The 16,774-nt window shown below is 39.8% G+C and overlaps 1 protein-coding gene across 1 annotated transcript in view; it reads right to left on the minus strand.

The window, feature by feature from the left end:
• Positions 1–16,564, minus strand: part of CHM (CHM Rab escort protein) — a 52,496-nt gene extending 35,932 nt beyond the window's left edge. Inside the window, exons 1-4 of the mRNA XM_009555292.2 lie at positions 16,493–16,564; positions 8,005–8,071; positions 1,816–1,888; positions 533–657 (exon numbers count right to left, since the gene is read on the minus strand). Coding sequence (XP_009553587.2) covers positions 533–657; positions 1,816–1,888; positions 8,005–8,071; positions 16,493–16,541 — 314 coding nt within the window. The 5' untranslated portion in view covers positions 16,542–16,564. The remainder of the gene's footprint in view (positions 1–532; positions 658–1,815; positions 1,889–8,004; positions 8,072–16,492) is intronic.
• Between the last annotated feature and the right edge of the window lie 210 nt (positions 16,565–16,774).

The following is a 16,774-nucleotide window of genomic DNA, read 5'->3' on the forward strand; positions in this document are numbered from 1 at the left end:
TTCCATCTAAAGCATCATGAGAAAGCACTGTCTAATGAGAAAGTTAATATAAAAATGACAAAGGGCAAATATCTATTTTATAGCGACAGTACTACTGTCCATATGTGCTCCAGCTCTTTCATACTTGTTTACTTTCATGCATACTATGAATTTTACTCTTTACTACGAGAACAGCTTTTAGCCAAATTAAGATTTGAAAATTTTGATGGATTGCAGTGCATAACCACCTACTGCTACTAAAAAGACAACATTTCTGTTTTCTACTCAGAAGTAAACTACCAACTCACAAAGTTGGCCAACAAATTATATTGATCCAGATAAGGTCATTTAAGAAGGACCAGGTCATTTCAATTAAATGCAAGTGATTTCAACAAAAGCCCAAGGACATTGAGAATGTTTTTAGAGCTCATGGTTTGTTTTTGAGACAAGATGTAATATGGCAGCATGGTGAAACACTGAAGCCAAAGGCACATTATGATTATTTACTGCTGCACAAATATAATTATTTGTATATTGCTATATTTATACTTACTCGCCAAAACAGAAATCTTCTACATTTTGAATAGTTTTATCCTTCTTGCTAAGAGAAATAACTTCTTCATTGTCAAGGATCAGTTTTCTCCAGTCTTCACATTCATCACTGGTATCTGTCTTTTGCTTACAAAGAACAATTACAACATTACATTTGGTACATCTCTATAGTCCCAAATAATTTGTTGTCCCATCTTATATTAATGAAAAAAAGAATCATTCTAACTGTCTTAATGTTTTTTCTATTTAGATGTTTTGAGTTACATTATTTAGAGCTGGTTACTTTATTATAGCATGCCAACCCTTGCTCTGCATCACCAGCTCTAGTAATCTGAAAAATACAGTGTTAAATGAAATACAAGAGAGTTTCATTTAACTTTAATACAATCTATTAAAAGACAAGTTTGCCACAGCCAGGTTAGTTCCAAATTTTGTGACAAAACTCTTTGAACGGAGATCATATGAAAAAATACAGTGACTGGGGTATTGTGTTAATCTGTCTACACAGGAATCTCTAAATCATATCAAAGAACTCTGAGAATATTAAGTTCTGACATTGAGTAACGCCACTGATTACACCGCAAGGTAGCACTATGTAATAAACAGGCATGAGACCCAACTGAAAAGTTCCATCTTTTACGGACCAACAGGCTTGTAATGCTTCAGTAAATAATATGAACATCCATTTGCTAATATAGTCCAAGTGCTCAATCTCCTAAATAAATACCCTCTTCAGAAGATTTCTAGTGGACTGTCATGAATTACATAAACTTTGGTCATTGAAAAATACGCTATCACCATTAATCTCTTTGTCCTGGTCATAGGATGTTTCAGCGGAAGGACTCACTAACCACCTTTCTCCCAGTTACGGAGAATCAGCCAAAAGCACACAAGAAAAACAAAAGGGACCAAAACACCAGAGTGTGGAAAATAATCAAACAGCAAAGGGAAAAGACCAGATTACCATTTACAGAAGGTGCTGGGAAATGAACCAAAATAATAGCGTGGTTGCTTCTATATCAATTCAAGGACCCCAAAAGTATGACTGAGCACTAGGCTCTCCGGTCTCAGATAATGACAGGAATAAACCAGGCTTATCCGAGCCTGAGAATGCCAGGCCAGATGGTTAAGTCTTAACCAGTAAATTTGGAAACCAGAAACCTCTTTGATCTGTCAAATTACCGAAGAAAAAGAGCACTGTGGTAATTTGTCTTGTAATAAATTATGCAAACAACCAAGATTTAATGTTAAGGAATGTTAAAGAAGTAATTTGGAATTTTTTACCTGATTTTCTTTAATCCAGGACAATAATCCTGAAAAACTAAAGCTGGCCCAGTTTCCACCATAGTAATTTCTCCTGTAAAGAAAAAACAACAGTGAAACTCAATGGAGAGATAAAACATAGCTTTTTCAGTTTAAAGAAAAACAACCAACCAAGTTTGAGACACTCCAAATTATTTTCCATGACAGATTTGAAAGACGCAGAATATAAAGATTGCAACAATATTCCACAGCTCTTTATGACGTACAGAATTTCCACTTTCACTCATTTGTGTGCATCTTTGACCAAACAGACCACAGTCCTAAACCAAAGGATTTGGAGGATAAGACAAATAATGATGAGGAAAGCATACAGGATGGTATGAGTAAAAGGAAAATATAGATAACACTCCTTGTTGGCCAAGACTGACTCTACACCTCTAAACTATGGCTGCAGACTTCTTTGTAGCGTGGAGCCAAGCCAACAGGGCTGCCAGTTTCAACTGAGGTCTCAGCAAAGCCAGTTCAGGTTTTCTGCACCCACACCCTACTCCCCGGTTCCAGGCCCTGGCAGGACCCACCAGCCGTGGCACACGAGCGCAGCTACACTGCTTCTGAGCTGGAAGTTCACATACAGCACTGCACACCATTTCTAAACCGACAGCACCTCATGAGGTGGCCATGCAAAGGAGGGTTACGTAAACTGAAACTGGGTCCAGGCAGCAGAAACCACATCTCTTATGCCAAAGAAAGCAACGTTCACTGCATTATTTATCCACTACTCACAGAGCAGATGATGCTTATTACACAGCCTGCTCAGATGCTCTGGCAAAATATTTGCTGCAGGTGGAGCCAAAGGAACTGATTTGTAGGAACTGATCATACCTCCCTGAACCCTTTTCAGTCTAGATCTACCCTCTTCTTTCTTGAAAACATTGGTTTAGTTCTTTTAAATCACAGAAAATTAATAGTTCTTTTTTTAGATTTGTCTGTCAGTATTTCTCTAAACATCAGCTGGATTCCTCAGGTTTTGTTATTGTGCAGACCATGTCAGAAATATTTAACAACTCTGACAGGAAAAATTATACAGCAATTACATTTTAAAAAATCACTAGTTCTTGCAAAGTAAATAAGTCATTTCAGGATTTAACTCTGTTTTGTGGCACTGTATGTTAGCACTTCAGGAGTGTGAAAGATACCAAAATACCCTCCTGAATGGATATCTAATGTTACTGCATACACTAAAAAGAAAATTTAGGGTGGAAGATGGGTTTGCATTTTGCAGAATAATGTGAAGACCATTAAATCAAATGAACTTAAAATCTTATCTTAATCTCCTCCGTTTTTGAATTGTAGAGATAAGCATGCTAAGGGTGAGAAATCAAATTCAGTTTTGATTCTACTGCTCAAGATGGGATGTTTTTGACAAGGCTTATCTGCGCTGACAAAGACTTCATTAAGATTGTCAGCCCCTTTCCAGCACCAGAGGGTGATGCTCTGTACAGGGTGCTTACGTAGCACACCAAGGACAGATGTCTCCTAAACAGCATCTAATCACTCCTGACGAGAAACTGACCTCAAAAAGTCTTTCAGCTCCGCAAGGCTACAGCAAAGAACATAAATAGGACATCTGCGAAGACAACAAAAACCAGCATTCACTGAATAAAGGTGGCTTCAACAACAGAACATGGTGTTAAGGCCACGAGCTGGGAGGATTCAGTCTATAATTCAGGAGAACGCACAGTGTCTGCCCTGTGATTCGGGGGCTCCAAGCAGAAGAGTTCCACCTGCAGATCTGAGCAACCAGAGACTCCAGCCCTCAGCAACAGGGAGTTCACACTCACCTCGCTGTATGAATGACATGGGGGAGGCTTCCAAAGCACTGCTATTTGCTATCAAACACAATACAAAGCCGTGAGGTTTAGCTGTCAATTGTGCAGGTTAATTTCTTGCTGCTTCTTAAGATTCCACTGAACACAAAGTTCAATGTCCATACATCATCTTCCACTCTGGGACTTCCAAAAACCACAGCTGTGAAGATTTATTTTTAAGAGAATCTGCTGCTTTAGTTGCAAGTTTCCTTGAATATGGAAGGCAATCTGGCTGTCAGAGCAAGTGAGGCCATTGATCAGAGCAAGCGGAGACAACACCTGCCTAAAATTAGGACTGGGTTTCTTCAATCCATTCCAACATAAATCCATGCATATTTACAATATTTAAAGTTAAAACTTTCAGTGAGAGAATATGTTATTTTCACAGGGAGTTACAGGATTTTGTAAGCTGCCAGACACCTGTGATGCAAACACTCCTGTTCATCAGATAGATTTTTGCTTGAGAGTGCTTTTCTTCCTACTCACCACTGACATGGATCCATCTTTGCCCCAGAGCACTCTACCGTGTCGTTCTGAGGCTCGGTCAGTTTTCAGAAAACAGGATGGCCTTTCTGAAATGAAAAATTAATTGCAGCCTCCCTTCCTTTCCTCTCCCTCTAAGCATCTCTCCCAAGTTCTGCTACACCACCTCAAAGATGAATCTTCTCTCGAAGCATCAACTTTCAGATTTTAATCCTGGACTTTTAATTAGTTTGCACTGCATTACATGATGATTTGGAGTCCCACGTAACCAAATATTTTTGTTATAATTGCCCTGAAGATGAACTGAGGAATTCCTTAAAGTAACAGCAAAGATCAAAGTCTAATTAAAGCTAAAATACTGTCCCAAAATCTCAAGAACTAAGCTCCTCTCTTCTCTCACTACATTAGCAAACAACAAAGATGAATATTCTCTCCCTTTTTTAGGGTCATAATTAATTATCCTGTAAGTAATAACATGGAACACTTTGAAGGTATTACAGCAGAGGTAGACATCAATTTTTCTACCAAATTAGATAGAGGACAGATGTTTTATTTTTCTACTACATATTATTGCCTAGATTATATTTGTTCAAAACTCCTCCTGTATTACTTGGATTCTCATATGAATTAAAATACTGTGCCTTTTAGTTCACATTTTTCAAATCAGGAATGTGTAGTTCAGAGCTAACAGAACTGCTGGAGCCATTTTCGAAAAGTTTTGGAAATGCAGCCCAAGTACAGGCAGTTTTACCTCTGCAAAAAGTTTAATTCTCTCTTCTACAGTAGTTTGTGATTTTTTTTCTTAGTTAATAACATCATTTTTTCTTCAAATACCTTGAAAGAATTAGCAAATCTCAGTCCAAAACACAAACTGCAAACTGTTTCCAACTAATACACATTGTTGGTATCCGAATCAAGAGAATCCCTAACATCTCCTTCTGCAGACAGACTGCAATATGAGAAATTGAACACTTTGGAAAGTATGAGATACACAAGTAAAACAAAAGTAAGAACACAGAAAGTATTTCAGGGCTATGCTGTTAAGATTGCCCTTCTCAGTGCCACGTCCTAACAGCCATGGTTTAACAGTCAAAGTGGTGATGGCTAAAGAAAAGCTGCTGATGCCTCATGATTGCTCCCACGAGCTGCCTGCACGTGTCTGTCCTGCATTTGATCTTTCAGAAAGAAGTCTCGAACCATCAGAGTAGCTGTCTTTTGCAGAGGAAGTTACTGCCACATTGATTTTAAGGATCTGAACAAAAAATGACTTATGTTTCAAACCCATAAAGTTTCATGCGCTACCTATTAAGTACACAGTCACATGTATTAAAAATCCCCATCCTGGCACAGTGATGATGTTTAGCAGCATGAGAAGTGGACTGCGCTCCCTTGCCTTCCAAGAGGAAGGGTTTAACCCAAACAGCTCTTGTGATCCTTCAGCTCAATAGAAGTGTGACGGTGGCAAGAAACGGAACACACTGCAAAAACACATATCCTGGAGGGAGGATGTACAGGGAGGGTGCTTTGGGATGCTCACACACCGGATTCTGGACACAAGGAACACTCAAGTACTTTACAGGCAAAGTAAGATCAAAAAAGTAAGAAAGATAACAGGCATCAAGAAGCAAAACATGAGAAGTGGACAAAGCAAACTGGGCCCAAGAGAAGTTAAAATCCTGCACTTTGACACCCCACTGCCCTTGGATTAAACTCCACAAGGGAAGATAAACAGGACAACAAGGAAAGATGCAGACAATAAAAGTCTACAAAAACGATATTCTTCCTGCTGAAAATCAAGTACACAATGTAGCTAAACGTTTCCCACCTCTAACTGCCCCATCCTCAACTAACCAAACTAGTTCTGAATGATAGAGATATATAAGAAGAAACTAAACAAAGGACCAAACATAGGAAAGACAGCAAGCTGTCACGAGAAAGTCCTACGGGTATGAACAATTAATATGGGAAGTATATTCACTTCAAGTAATCAACTTTCAGCCTTGATCTACCTTTCTTCAGCAACTTCGAGTCTAAACTAAGTGCCAGTCTCCACATTTTAAATTGCAAATTACTTTTCTAAATCACTTAACAAATATCCTTGAAATTCCACATGTCAACAGCTCATTAATATCTACAGTAAATGTAGCTCTCTGAAAAGAACCACCGATTTTACATTTATTGAGACAGATAGCTGGCACAGAGAAACAGAGCTCCTTCAATTACTGTTTGGCAGAAGCTAACTTTGGTTTAGAATCAGCCTGCAGGAATTTATGGCAACGCTGCAGTGAAGTGACTGTTTTGAATAAGATTAGCTACTGTTGATGGCAATGCTTGGATAGTGTTTATAAATCAAACTTAGAACTTAGTATTTTATAATAGGCCACTTGAAGACTATCTTCCATAATCACCTCTGCAGTATATTATGATAAATGCAAACAGGGCTGGAGATTAAAAGCAATAAAACGATGTACACAAGGTGATGAGTGCAAGCAAACTATAAACAAAGACTTCATCCACATATATTTTCTTTATATATATATATTTTCTATACCTTGTGCCTAACTTTGTAGAGAACAAAAGATTAATCAAAGGAGCATACCTAATGCAAGTATTTCGGTAACCTCAAATCTTACTTTCTTATACTCCATAAATAATTTCAACTCATGATCCCTCCAGAAGGGGAAAAATAAATACTGTTGAAAAGTCACGCTCTGAATATAAACAGATTTTTTTTGTTGATGAATTTTCAATTATGCTGTTAGCTCAGTAAAATGAAACTTGAAAATTCAACTGGAAAGAAGTATATTAAACCAGACACATAGTAGATAATATTAATATGTTTTAATTCAGATGAATCTGGCAAGCTTTCTAAGACTTAACTTTTCAGTTAAAACTCAAATGGCAGCAGGATGGGGGGGTCTGTTGCTTTTGCAGGCTTTTTTTGCAAGAGTACTCTCTTAAACATGAAAAGCAGATGGCTTGAAACGCTTCCCTATTTATGGGGAAAGGGTTGTACAATATAAACATTTCTATTTCGTTTGCCAAGATATGGATTCTAGACTATGATTCAGTGAGCACACACCCCAATTAAAACAGCAACTATTAATGAGTGAAGAACACCTTGGCTGAGAACACCTTCCCTTGACCTTAGCCTGCACACAAGTTTGAAAGTAACTCCATGGGACAAAGGAACCCAATGTGGAAGCCTTCATTTTCACCATAAAAACAAAAGCATGTGTGAATGTAAATGAGCATATTTAAGTGAAAACAGTAATAAACAAAATCTGTATTCCACAGCTCTAATTGCCTGCTTCTGTGAGGTTTCCGAAAGGCTCTTCATCGTAGCTAAAAATAGGCACAGATCAAAGAAATCAAAGTGCCAGTGGCTAACTATTATTACAGACTTTGATAGCCACTGAATGTGAAAAAGTGAAATAACAGAAGTGGTGCATTTAACAAAATTTAAGTGGTCTACTGGCAACAGATGCATTAAGCTTAAAATCCAAACATTTTCTTTGTACATGACAACGGCTCAGAAAAAAATTCTCATGGAAACAGAATGGGATAATTACTGCCAGGAACAATAATGAAGGGCACCGAAGGTATAACCACTCTTCTCTGGAGCCACCAACAGCATCTTTGGCCAACCATATCGCCTCCAAACTGCTGCACAAACATGCAAAAAGTGCCTGTTGTATCGATGGAAATAATACCCCAAAAATAATGTAGAGACAGAAGTGTAAGATTACTTGATGCCTGATGCACACAAAACACAAGTCCTGAAGGGCAAACTGCCGCAGATACAACACACTTCTAGCCAGTTTAACTCTTAGAAACATAAATGATTGTAGTAACTTACGAATCCAGATGAAGAACACTCTGGCCAATCCTGGCACATGCCGCTGCAACAATAGATTCAGGCAAACCTGAAAGGACATGGCAATTTTTAGAACTTAGTAAGTGAAAATATATTAAAGCATGAAATAGTGATAGAACTTGGTCAGAAATAGACAAAAGAAAGTTTACAGTGTGAGTCACTGACATTTTAATACTCTCATGCTACTAAAATAGTGAATGCTATTTTGCGGTCATTAACATTTTGCTATGACCCTCCTGAATGCAACCCTTTAAACAATTGTATGGCACATGTCACTTGCGAACACCACTACCTCCAAGTTCAAACTTGTCATCAGTGTCTTCTCTAGACACCCTGTTATCATAACCAGACTGAGCGCTTGCCAGCACAACACCAAATTTTAACGGACTGCTCGGTGACTGTGTCCCTCCCAGCACAGCCAGGCATTATCCGAGGGCATTTCTGTGTACTTCTGCTCACTTCAGAGCATGTGACATAACGTGAAGGCTGTGTATCAACCCATTAAAATGGTGCTTTAAACTAAGAAATTCATGGTAACTGCTGCATGCCCTGGTATAACATCCATGTTAGGGTTTAAAACTGTTGGGATGGCATTAAACAATTGCATACGGCAGAGAGGCCTGAAGGATGCCATCTCCTCTGTACCTGTACTATACGGTACATTGAAATGCAGATGTAATTTTTGGCAGAAGAAAGTACAAGTGACATTAAATGTGACTAAGAAGATGAGCCCAACTAACTTTTGAGCTAAGATGATCTAGATCAACAATTGTAAAGGTGTATGAAATGCCTCTGATAAAATCTTTCCAGCTGAATCATTTGAAGAAAGAACTCAAAACACAGACCATTGTGAACAAAGAGACAAGGAAAAAACACATTCACTGCAGCACACGCTTCAGGACCGTCACAGCATCCTGGATGTACACAGCCTTATTATGTGAAAGCAGCTCCACACTCAGCTGTCCTCTGAAAGTGTTTATATATACATTTCGCTTCTCCCCATCTATCAACTATCTGGAACAGAATCTACAACTACAATTTTGTTTGTAGTTCCTGAAAAAGGTTTTCTTTCCCTCATTTGGGCACAGAGAATATTACTCTGGAAATGAAATTGAGAAACTTGTTTCTCCTTCCTTATTGATAAAAGCCACTGAGAAAGCGTTGTAAAACATCACCAGTGCTGCCTGGCTGACCAGGACTGGAGTTATAGCTACTAGGGCATAACTGATTGCTTTAAGCTTGATCCAATTGATACTGCGTTGGAGGTCTGTTCTTCCATTAACCTTGGATGAAATTGTTCCCTGAGTTAGCTTCCTTGCTCTTGAAAGCTGGCATCAATTTTCTTCACCAACTCTTTGCTTGTAAGACACGGTGGCCCCCAGTGTACCCACTGGCAACAGAATGAGAAAGTGTAAGGAAGGGAAGGCCACTCCACGTTAGCTTGTGAAGAAGCTCCTGGAACAACCTGATGGAGCAAGACGCCATTTATTCTTACATGACAAAGTCTCCGTAAACCCCAAGAAATAAGACTGTGCCTTGGCACCAGTTTCTTAATTCCCTTTTCCAACAGAAATAAAGGCACACAGAAAACAGGTAGTTTTGTCAAATGCCAGCTACTCCTACATGTGATCTGAGCTGCATGATTGTTACTTTACAAAAGCCTTTTCCGAGAAAGAAGGCTCTGGTAAACAGGCCATTATCATAGTTACAGGCCTAAGAGAAAATAATTAACTTGGAAAAGCTTCCTTAGAGAAATGGCAGGCATTCACTCAACAATAGCATGTGAAGCATCTCCTACAGGATTCTCACACAGTTGTGCAAAATAGGTTCCCTTCAGATTTGTCAATAACAGAGAAACATATTCTTTCATAAACTGTTCCTGTTTGGAAAGTTTCCTATTCTGAACTTTGATTTGTTAAAACCATTAAGCTGGACTACATTCACCCATTGCAACGCATTCAGACCCCAGCTCCAGAGTGAGCAGGCTCCAGAACTCTCTCCCAGCTTGGTTTGAAGTTAATTTATTACAGAATAATCCAGGTGATTGCAGGGGAAAGGCTGTATCCCTAATACTGATTCTGCAGCTTCACTTACGCCTGTTGAGTAAATAAAGCTGAATATCTCTAAGCTGTTCTTCTCATGAAGAATTACTCTAACACTTCCTGTGATACATCTCTCTTGGGCAACAGCCAGCGGCTGGGTTTGGTGCTTGAGAGCTGGAGGACTTAGCACTATAACCAGTGTCACTCATGATGCTTAACGTTTTTGAACAGATAGCCGAGTAATGATTTGGATCCAATAACCTGGATCAAAGAATTGCAAGATCTAAATGAAAATCTACAATCCCTTTTATATTATAGTTAAAAAAAATTTCTAAGATTGTAATGCTATTGAAACCAGTAACCAAGTTACCGAACCATCAAGAGCTCTGCCCTCTGGTATAACTAACAGCAACCAGTATCTTCCTATCTACACAGTATACATCTCATTTTACTGTCTCTGAAGCAACCAGGGCTACTGCAAAAGAAAATTTTCCAAAATAAGGTTCCAAATCCAGACAACGTTTAGATTTGCAATGGTGTTAATGAAGTAAGAAGACTGAACAGGAATCACACGATCCAAGCACAGAAAAGCAACAACAGATCCAGACTTCAGTGTGTTATACATAAACACCTGGCAGCATTTACACAGAGTGATAAGCAGTCCATACAATGCTTGTATTAATCCAGTGTGCTGACTCAGAAGTTCCTCATATTTGAGGCAGAATCAATTCAGAAATAACAGAGCTTGTTATCAAGAAGCATAAACTCTTCCTGCACTTCCTGGCCCTTTCATATCCCCCCTCTAGAACGCTTACATATTAAATATTTGCACTATGTTGAACTGTCCTGCATTTCTCTTACCAGGGAAAACAAAGATAAAGAGTTTCCCCTCATGAAGGAGGACTGAGTAGTACCACTTGAAATCCATATCATCATTCCTTAAAGCCACTGCCTTCCCTCTCCACTTACTAACCTCCATTTATCAGATGCTGTATTAGGTAAATGAGCCTCCCTGGCCTTCTCAAGGAAACATTAATTTAAAATTTCAATGAAGGAAGACATTATACCTGCAGATAGATATAAAAATAAGTACAAAGTCAGAGATTTTACTTATTAGTGATCTCTGGGTCACTAACGTGTTCTCAGAGGCAGAATTCCATAGCTACTTCTTGATATATATCCAGAAAGCAACGCATTCGCAGGAATCCATGACACTGCTTCACTGGAAAATGAGATCCTGGGACGGTGTCAGAAACAGCTGCAGCACCAGAGTTAAATAACCCAGGAAGCAGACAGTACAAACACAGGTTCATTATGATCTTTTGATGAAGAATACAGACTACTCTCCAGAGCGCCAGCGCTCACAGCAGCTGCCTAAGCACTACCGCTACTACAGCCCTCCTGGATACATAACTGGCAGGTTAGTCTCAATAAATCTTACAGGTGAGATTGCTGCAAGCTGACCTTGAAGTCTACATCTGGTTGTTTCCAGCAACCTCTGACCAAGATAATTTCCATTACATGAATTTTTGGATCTTCCCACTGAAGGAAAACCACCCATACTTTGATTTTCAAGCCTAACGTGTTTTACTAGGAAATAAGCAAGAAGTAGAATAATTCTCTACACATTACTTACAGTTACCCAGATTCCATGTGTAGTTTCAACACAGCAAATTAATATTAGATATAACTGCTAAGCTAGAAAACTTTCTTCCAGACTTAAAAGACAACTGATTTTAAAAGCTTTACAATATAATGAAAAGTTATAATTCACTTCTGTGTAATCTAAAATTAATTCCAGGCTTACACATTGTGTCTCTTCTGATTAGCGGCTATGCAGAATGCTGTAGTGACACAGGGCCTCTTCCAGGGACTTTAAACCGATACATTCGTTACCCCAAGCAGTTCATAAACTAACCAGCTTCCTCCTGTATGAGGAGGCATCTTGGTTCCTGAGTTGTTCTCTGTAAACTATTTCCCAGTCATCCAGTGGATAAGCTTTTACTGAATTACACAAGATCCATCTTGAAAAGGCTTAAATGTTTAATTTGCTTCACTGTATCTACTAAATAAATCACAAAAGGCTTTTTCATAATACAAAATGTTGAAAGGAAATATATTAAAAATGCTGGAACACACCCAATTTCAAAACAATCTTCTGGAGTCAGACAGCTGATCAAACACAATAAATTTTGTTTGTATCCAAGCTTCCAAGAAGAGAAGAGCTGCTAACTCTGGAGAAGTTTACTACACAATCTTAATGATAAGTTGTTTGTCTATGTAAAAATTAAAAGGCATTTTATAATTTAACTGCAAACAAGGTTGAAATACTTATTGTATATAATATTTAAAGTTAAAGCTAGCTAATTAAAATTGATAGTAGGTTGGATCCATTTTATTATATGCTCGTACTGCAGAAAATATTTCTTCATTACAGAATATGGTAGTGACATAGAAATGGCACCCACTAAGGCAGGCAAGAAACCACAACTGGTCAAGGAAGAAGCCACAAGTATAAAGTTTCTTCTGCATTAGTAATCCCATGTAATTATCTGTGTAGGATCAGAGGAACATGGCAATGTTGGGCAGATACTGACTAATTTACTCCTCCTCCTCCTACTACTACTACTAATAAGGGTATATTTCCTCCTTCCAGACATCAACATTACAAGTCAGTGCTGCTGTATTAGTCCACAATGACCATCCAAATCACAACTCATCCATCTTGAGCTGGTTTACTATCCAGCTTTTGTTGTAGTAGCTGCTGATATAAACTGAAGTCTGTGTACTTATATAAGATAACGTAACCAAAATACCAGCCCAGAAGATGTATTAGAAAACATTTAAAACACTTCCAAAAATATCCTGCAACAATAAAGACATTCAATTTGTTTTAAAAAAAATCAGTCTTCAGTGTTAACTTCATTATTCACGTCTATAATATTTAGGTTAGTTTTTCATGGTGTATTTTTAAAATTGGATTAGTACTTGGAAGTGATTTTTCCTAACACCACACTTACATAAGATAAACACAAAGTACTCACACCACTCCCAGCGTAGTGAACAATAAATAATAGATTCCTCTGACAGGACTTTGATGACCTGGCAAAGCCCGAGTGCTTTCAGCCAAAATCATATGAAACCATAAATCACTCTTTATTTTATAGAATATTTCAAAATGGATTCCTGCTTTCTACCTTGAAAGTCATTTCATGTGTTATTTATAACCACTGAAAACCAGAATGGAAAGAAAATTGCATAGAACTAGAAAATTTACTCTGCCTGCTTTTATAAAGAATAACTCCTTTTTAGAAAAAAATTAGAATTACTGGCAGAGAAAGGTGTGACTACAACCACCTTTTGGAGAGCCATACCCATTATCTTACAGCCTCACCAGCAGTTACTACAGGCCTTCTGGAGTATCACAGACAAGTTTAAGAAGTGAAGACTGAACATAATCCAATCCAACCCTGCCACCACTTATAAATATTCACAGGCCACACTGCAAATCTTTGCACTTATGGTGATTTTTGCCATCAATTCAACATCGCTGAATGTTCTGCATGTGAGTTTTCCTATTTGACAACTGCCTAAAGTCAAAAGCTCTGCCATCAACTCCCAGCTCCCGAGTGTCACCCTGAAAGAGATGCCTGTTTTTTTGAGATAAATATTTATCAAAGCACTCATAGTGTTCCCTCTCACTACCATTTGAATGCCTGCACTGAATTAAAAGTTGACCCCACAAAAGCTTATCAATAATGAACGCATTTAAATGAACATGACTAATGCCCACCCTGGAGTCCTCGAGCAAGCACTTACATCAGCGTCCAACCCTGGATCTGACAAGCTTTCAGACAAGTAAGAATCACTGAATATCACTTTCCAAAGAACAGACCTTTCAAAATACCAGAACGGCTTTGCGGATTGATGATAATGCACAATATCTACTTTGGCAGAGAATCATCCAATAAATCCACTGCTGTTTGGTTGTGGGTAACTTGACCACAGTGCTACATTCAAAAAGCAGGAAAGGAGGGATGTGAGAGGCGGCCCGGGGAAGAGGGACTTCAGTGCTGCAGCCAACAAGCGGTAGAACAAAAGAGCAATACCATAACAATATATATTGTGTTGGCATCGAAAACCTCAAGATAAGCCCACCAGTTTCACGTCACATGAAAATCAACTTTTCTTCAGAACTATGGATATAAATACCACCACAGTAATGAAACTTCTGCTGCTGAGCCCACCAGGACTCATCTTTCTGTACTACACATCCTTCTCATTCTAAATTTGCAAAGAGATGTTTAATCTAAGTTGAGGAAAAGGAGTTTCTTCAATAAGTGGATTTACTCTTCCTGTAGAAATATTGATGAAGTAATTGAACAACCTAAGCATTAAGTGGAGCACTAATGGCTAAAATTTAGTGTGAGGTTCCATTTTCATTAAGCTTACTACAGAGAAACAGTTAAATGAGCCTGAAATAAAAACAAATTCAAACCCAATGCTACCACTCAATCTAATTACTAAAATTAACAGATGTGCAAGTTATAAAACTAGAAAAAGGCCACACATGCAGAAAAGAACACAATTACTACCCCACTGGTACAAAGATCACTAACACAAACATTCTTACTTATTACAATATAACAATTAAATATACAGAGGTAGACTTAGTGCTGGTTATAGCATCAAAAACCAGAGAGTTAAGATAAGGATAAGACATTCCCTCAGGAGTCAGCTCCTCAGGAGTCAGCTCCCAGAAAAGAAGATAGATGGAAGTTTTACTTTGAATAATCTTCCACACTGGGTAATTTAGTAAAGATTAAAAAAAAAACAGCCATTCAACAGCGTTAGTACCCATTCCTGTATGCTCTTAGTGAAAAGGCATGCAAAGAAAAGACAGAATACTTTCTAAAAAGCCCAGTTCTGAAAATCTTGAAATCCATTAGAGCAGTCCTCTCTCAAAACTACAGCCTTTAGCACAAATCCACAACACCACCACCCAATACAGCAATATTTCAGAGGAAGAATTTAGCGTTTCCTTCCCCCAAAGCTCTACCATTACTTGCATATTCCAAAGCAGGGAAGATTCTATTTGATGGGCGTCATGTAGGAAACTGCTCACTGACACAGACAGCGCTGCCAAAAGCGCCTTTGCTGGTGAACTGCCAATTCCAGGTGAATTCTTGAATTAGCGTGCACAATCTCTTCTGTCTGTGCCATCCTACCACCAAGCACTGCTCCTCCGCAGCGAGCAGCGTGGTTATTCTGGCACACAGCATCCAGTGAGCAGAGTGCACCATGGGCCTGGGCACGGAAGAGCAGGCTGCCACGGCCAGAGGCAATCCCGGGCCCACGCTCATGGCCTGCGAGACCCCTCGGCACGAGAGCTGCCAGACCAACCTGGTTACGCTCTGCCTTCAACAACAATCACCAAACCTCCAGAATAAATTCTGGCAGCAGATTTTCACTCTGCCATTGGAATCATGATAGATGAAGTCTTTTAAAGAGGTAATATCTTCACTACCTTCCTTAGCAGCGAGAACTGACTTGTTTAAGCGAGACATCCAAGATCTCCATCATTATTCACCTTAACAGGAGACAGTATGAACTTCTACAGGATACAGAAAGGGCAGGCAGTTCCAGAAAGGTCAGAGTTAAGCCTCTGATATGTGCAACCATCCCGCCTTACGTTTGTTCACGTACTGAGAAATACCCTTCAATGAGAAGGACTCAAACCCATAAAACTGGGGTTATTTGTAAAAGCAGGCACAGAGATTAGGAAAAAACTTTTTAAAGTTCTTATGTTACAAAATACAACAGGAAAAAAAAAAAGAGATTACCCGCATATACCACATACACTGCAACAGCACTGGGTTTCTCTCTTCTGAACCGTTCTCTGTGCATCAGAGCAAGTCCAAGCAGCTGGCAGGTGTTTCAGGAAAGGGGCTGCCAGGGGCACAGGGTCAGACAAGGCTTTTGGGAGCACTAAAGGCAAAGGATGTCTGCCAAGAGGATGGAGACTCCCTTTTTACAAGGAGTCACATGGAAAAGACATGAGGTAATGAAGATTTCAACTGGACTCCAGAAAAAATTGAATCTCCCCATGAGAACAGTGACACATCGGAATGACCTCCCAGGGCAGTGGTGGATCCCTCTGCACTGGGCGCTTTCAAGGCCCAGCTTGGCAGCGTGCTGAGTTGTCTCATTTAGACTATAGCTCACCGAAAGGTCAGACCCGATGACCCCTGAGGTCCCTTCCACCTGGCGTTCTGCGGCTGTGACCCCGCCTGGGGCGCGCAGGCCTCGTCCCCGCCGATCCCCCCCCGCGCCGCCTCTGCCTGAGCCTCCCCGGCACCCCCGGCGGGTGAGGCGCCCGCTGCTACCCCGGGCAGCGCCCGCCCCGCCCCGGCCCTGCCCGGCCCTACCCGTCCCGATCACCACCACATCGAACTCGCAGGGCAGGTTATCCGCCATCTTGGGAGGGGCCGCGTCACGTGACCGGCGCGGCAGGGGGCGGACTCAGAGGAGCGTGAACTTCCGGTGGTCCCTCGCAGGGGCTGCTGGGATATGTAGTTCTGGCGAAGGGCGGGAGTCATCAGTTGCTCAGTTGGACAAGACCTTTGAGCTCATCAAGTCCAACCATATGTGCCCACTACTAAACCATATGCATGAGCACTTCATCTACCCGTCTTTTAAATACCGCCCTG

Source organism: Cuculus canorus, chromosome 10, assembly GCF_017976375.1.
Source record: "Cuculus canorus isolate bCucCan1 chromosome 10, bCucCan1.pri, whole genome shotgun sequence".
NCBI classification, from domain to species: Eukaryota; Metazoa; Chordata; class Aves; order Cuculiformes; family Cuculidae; genus Cuculus; species Cuculus canorus.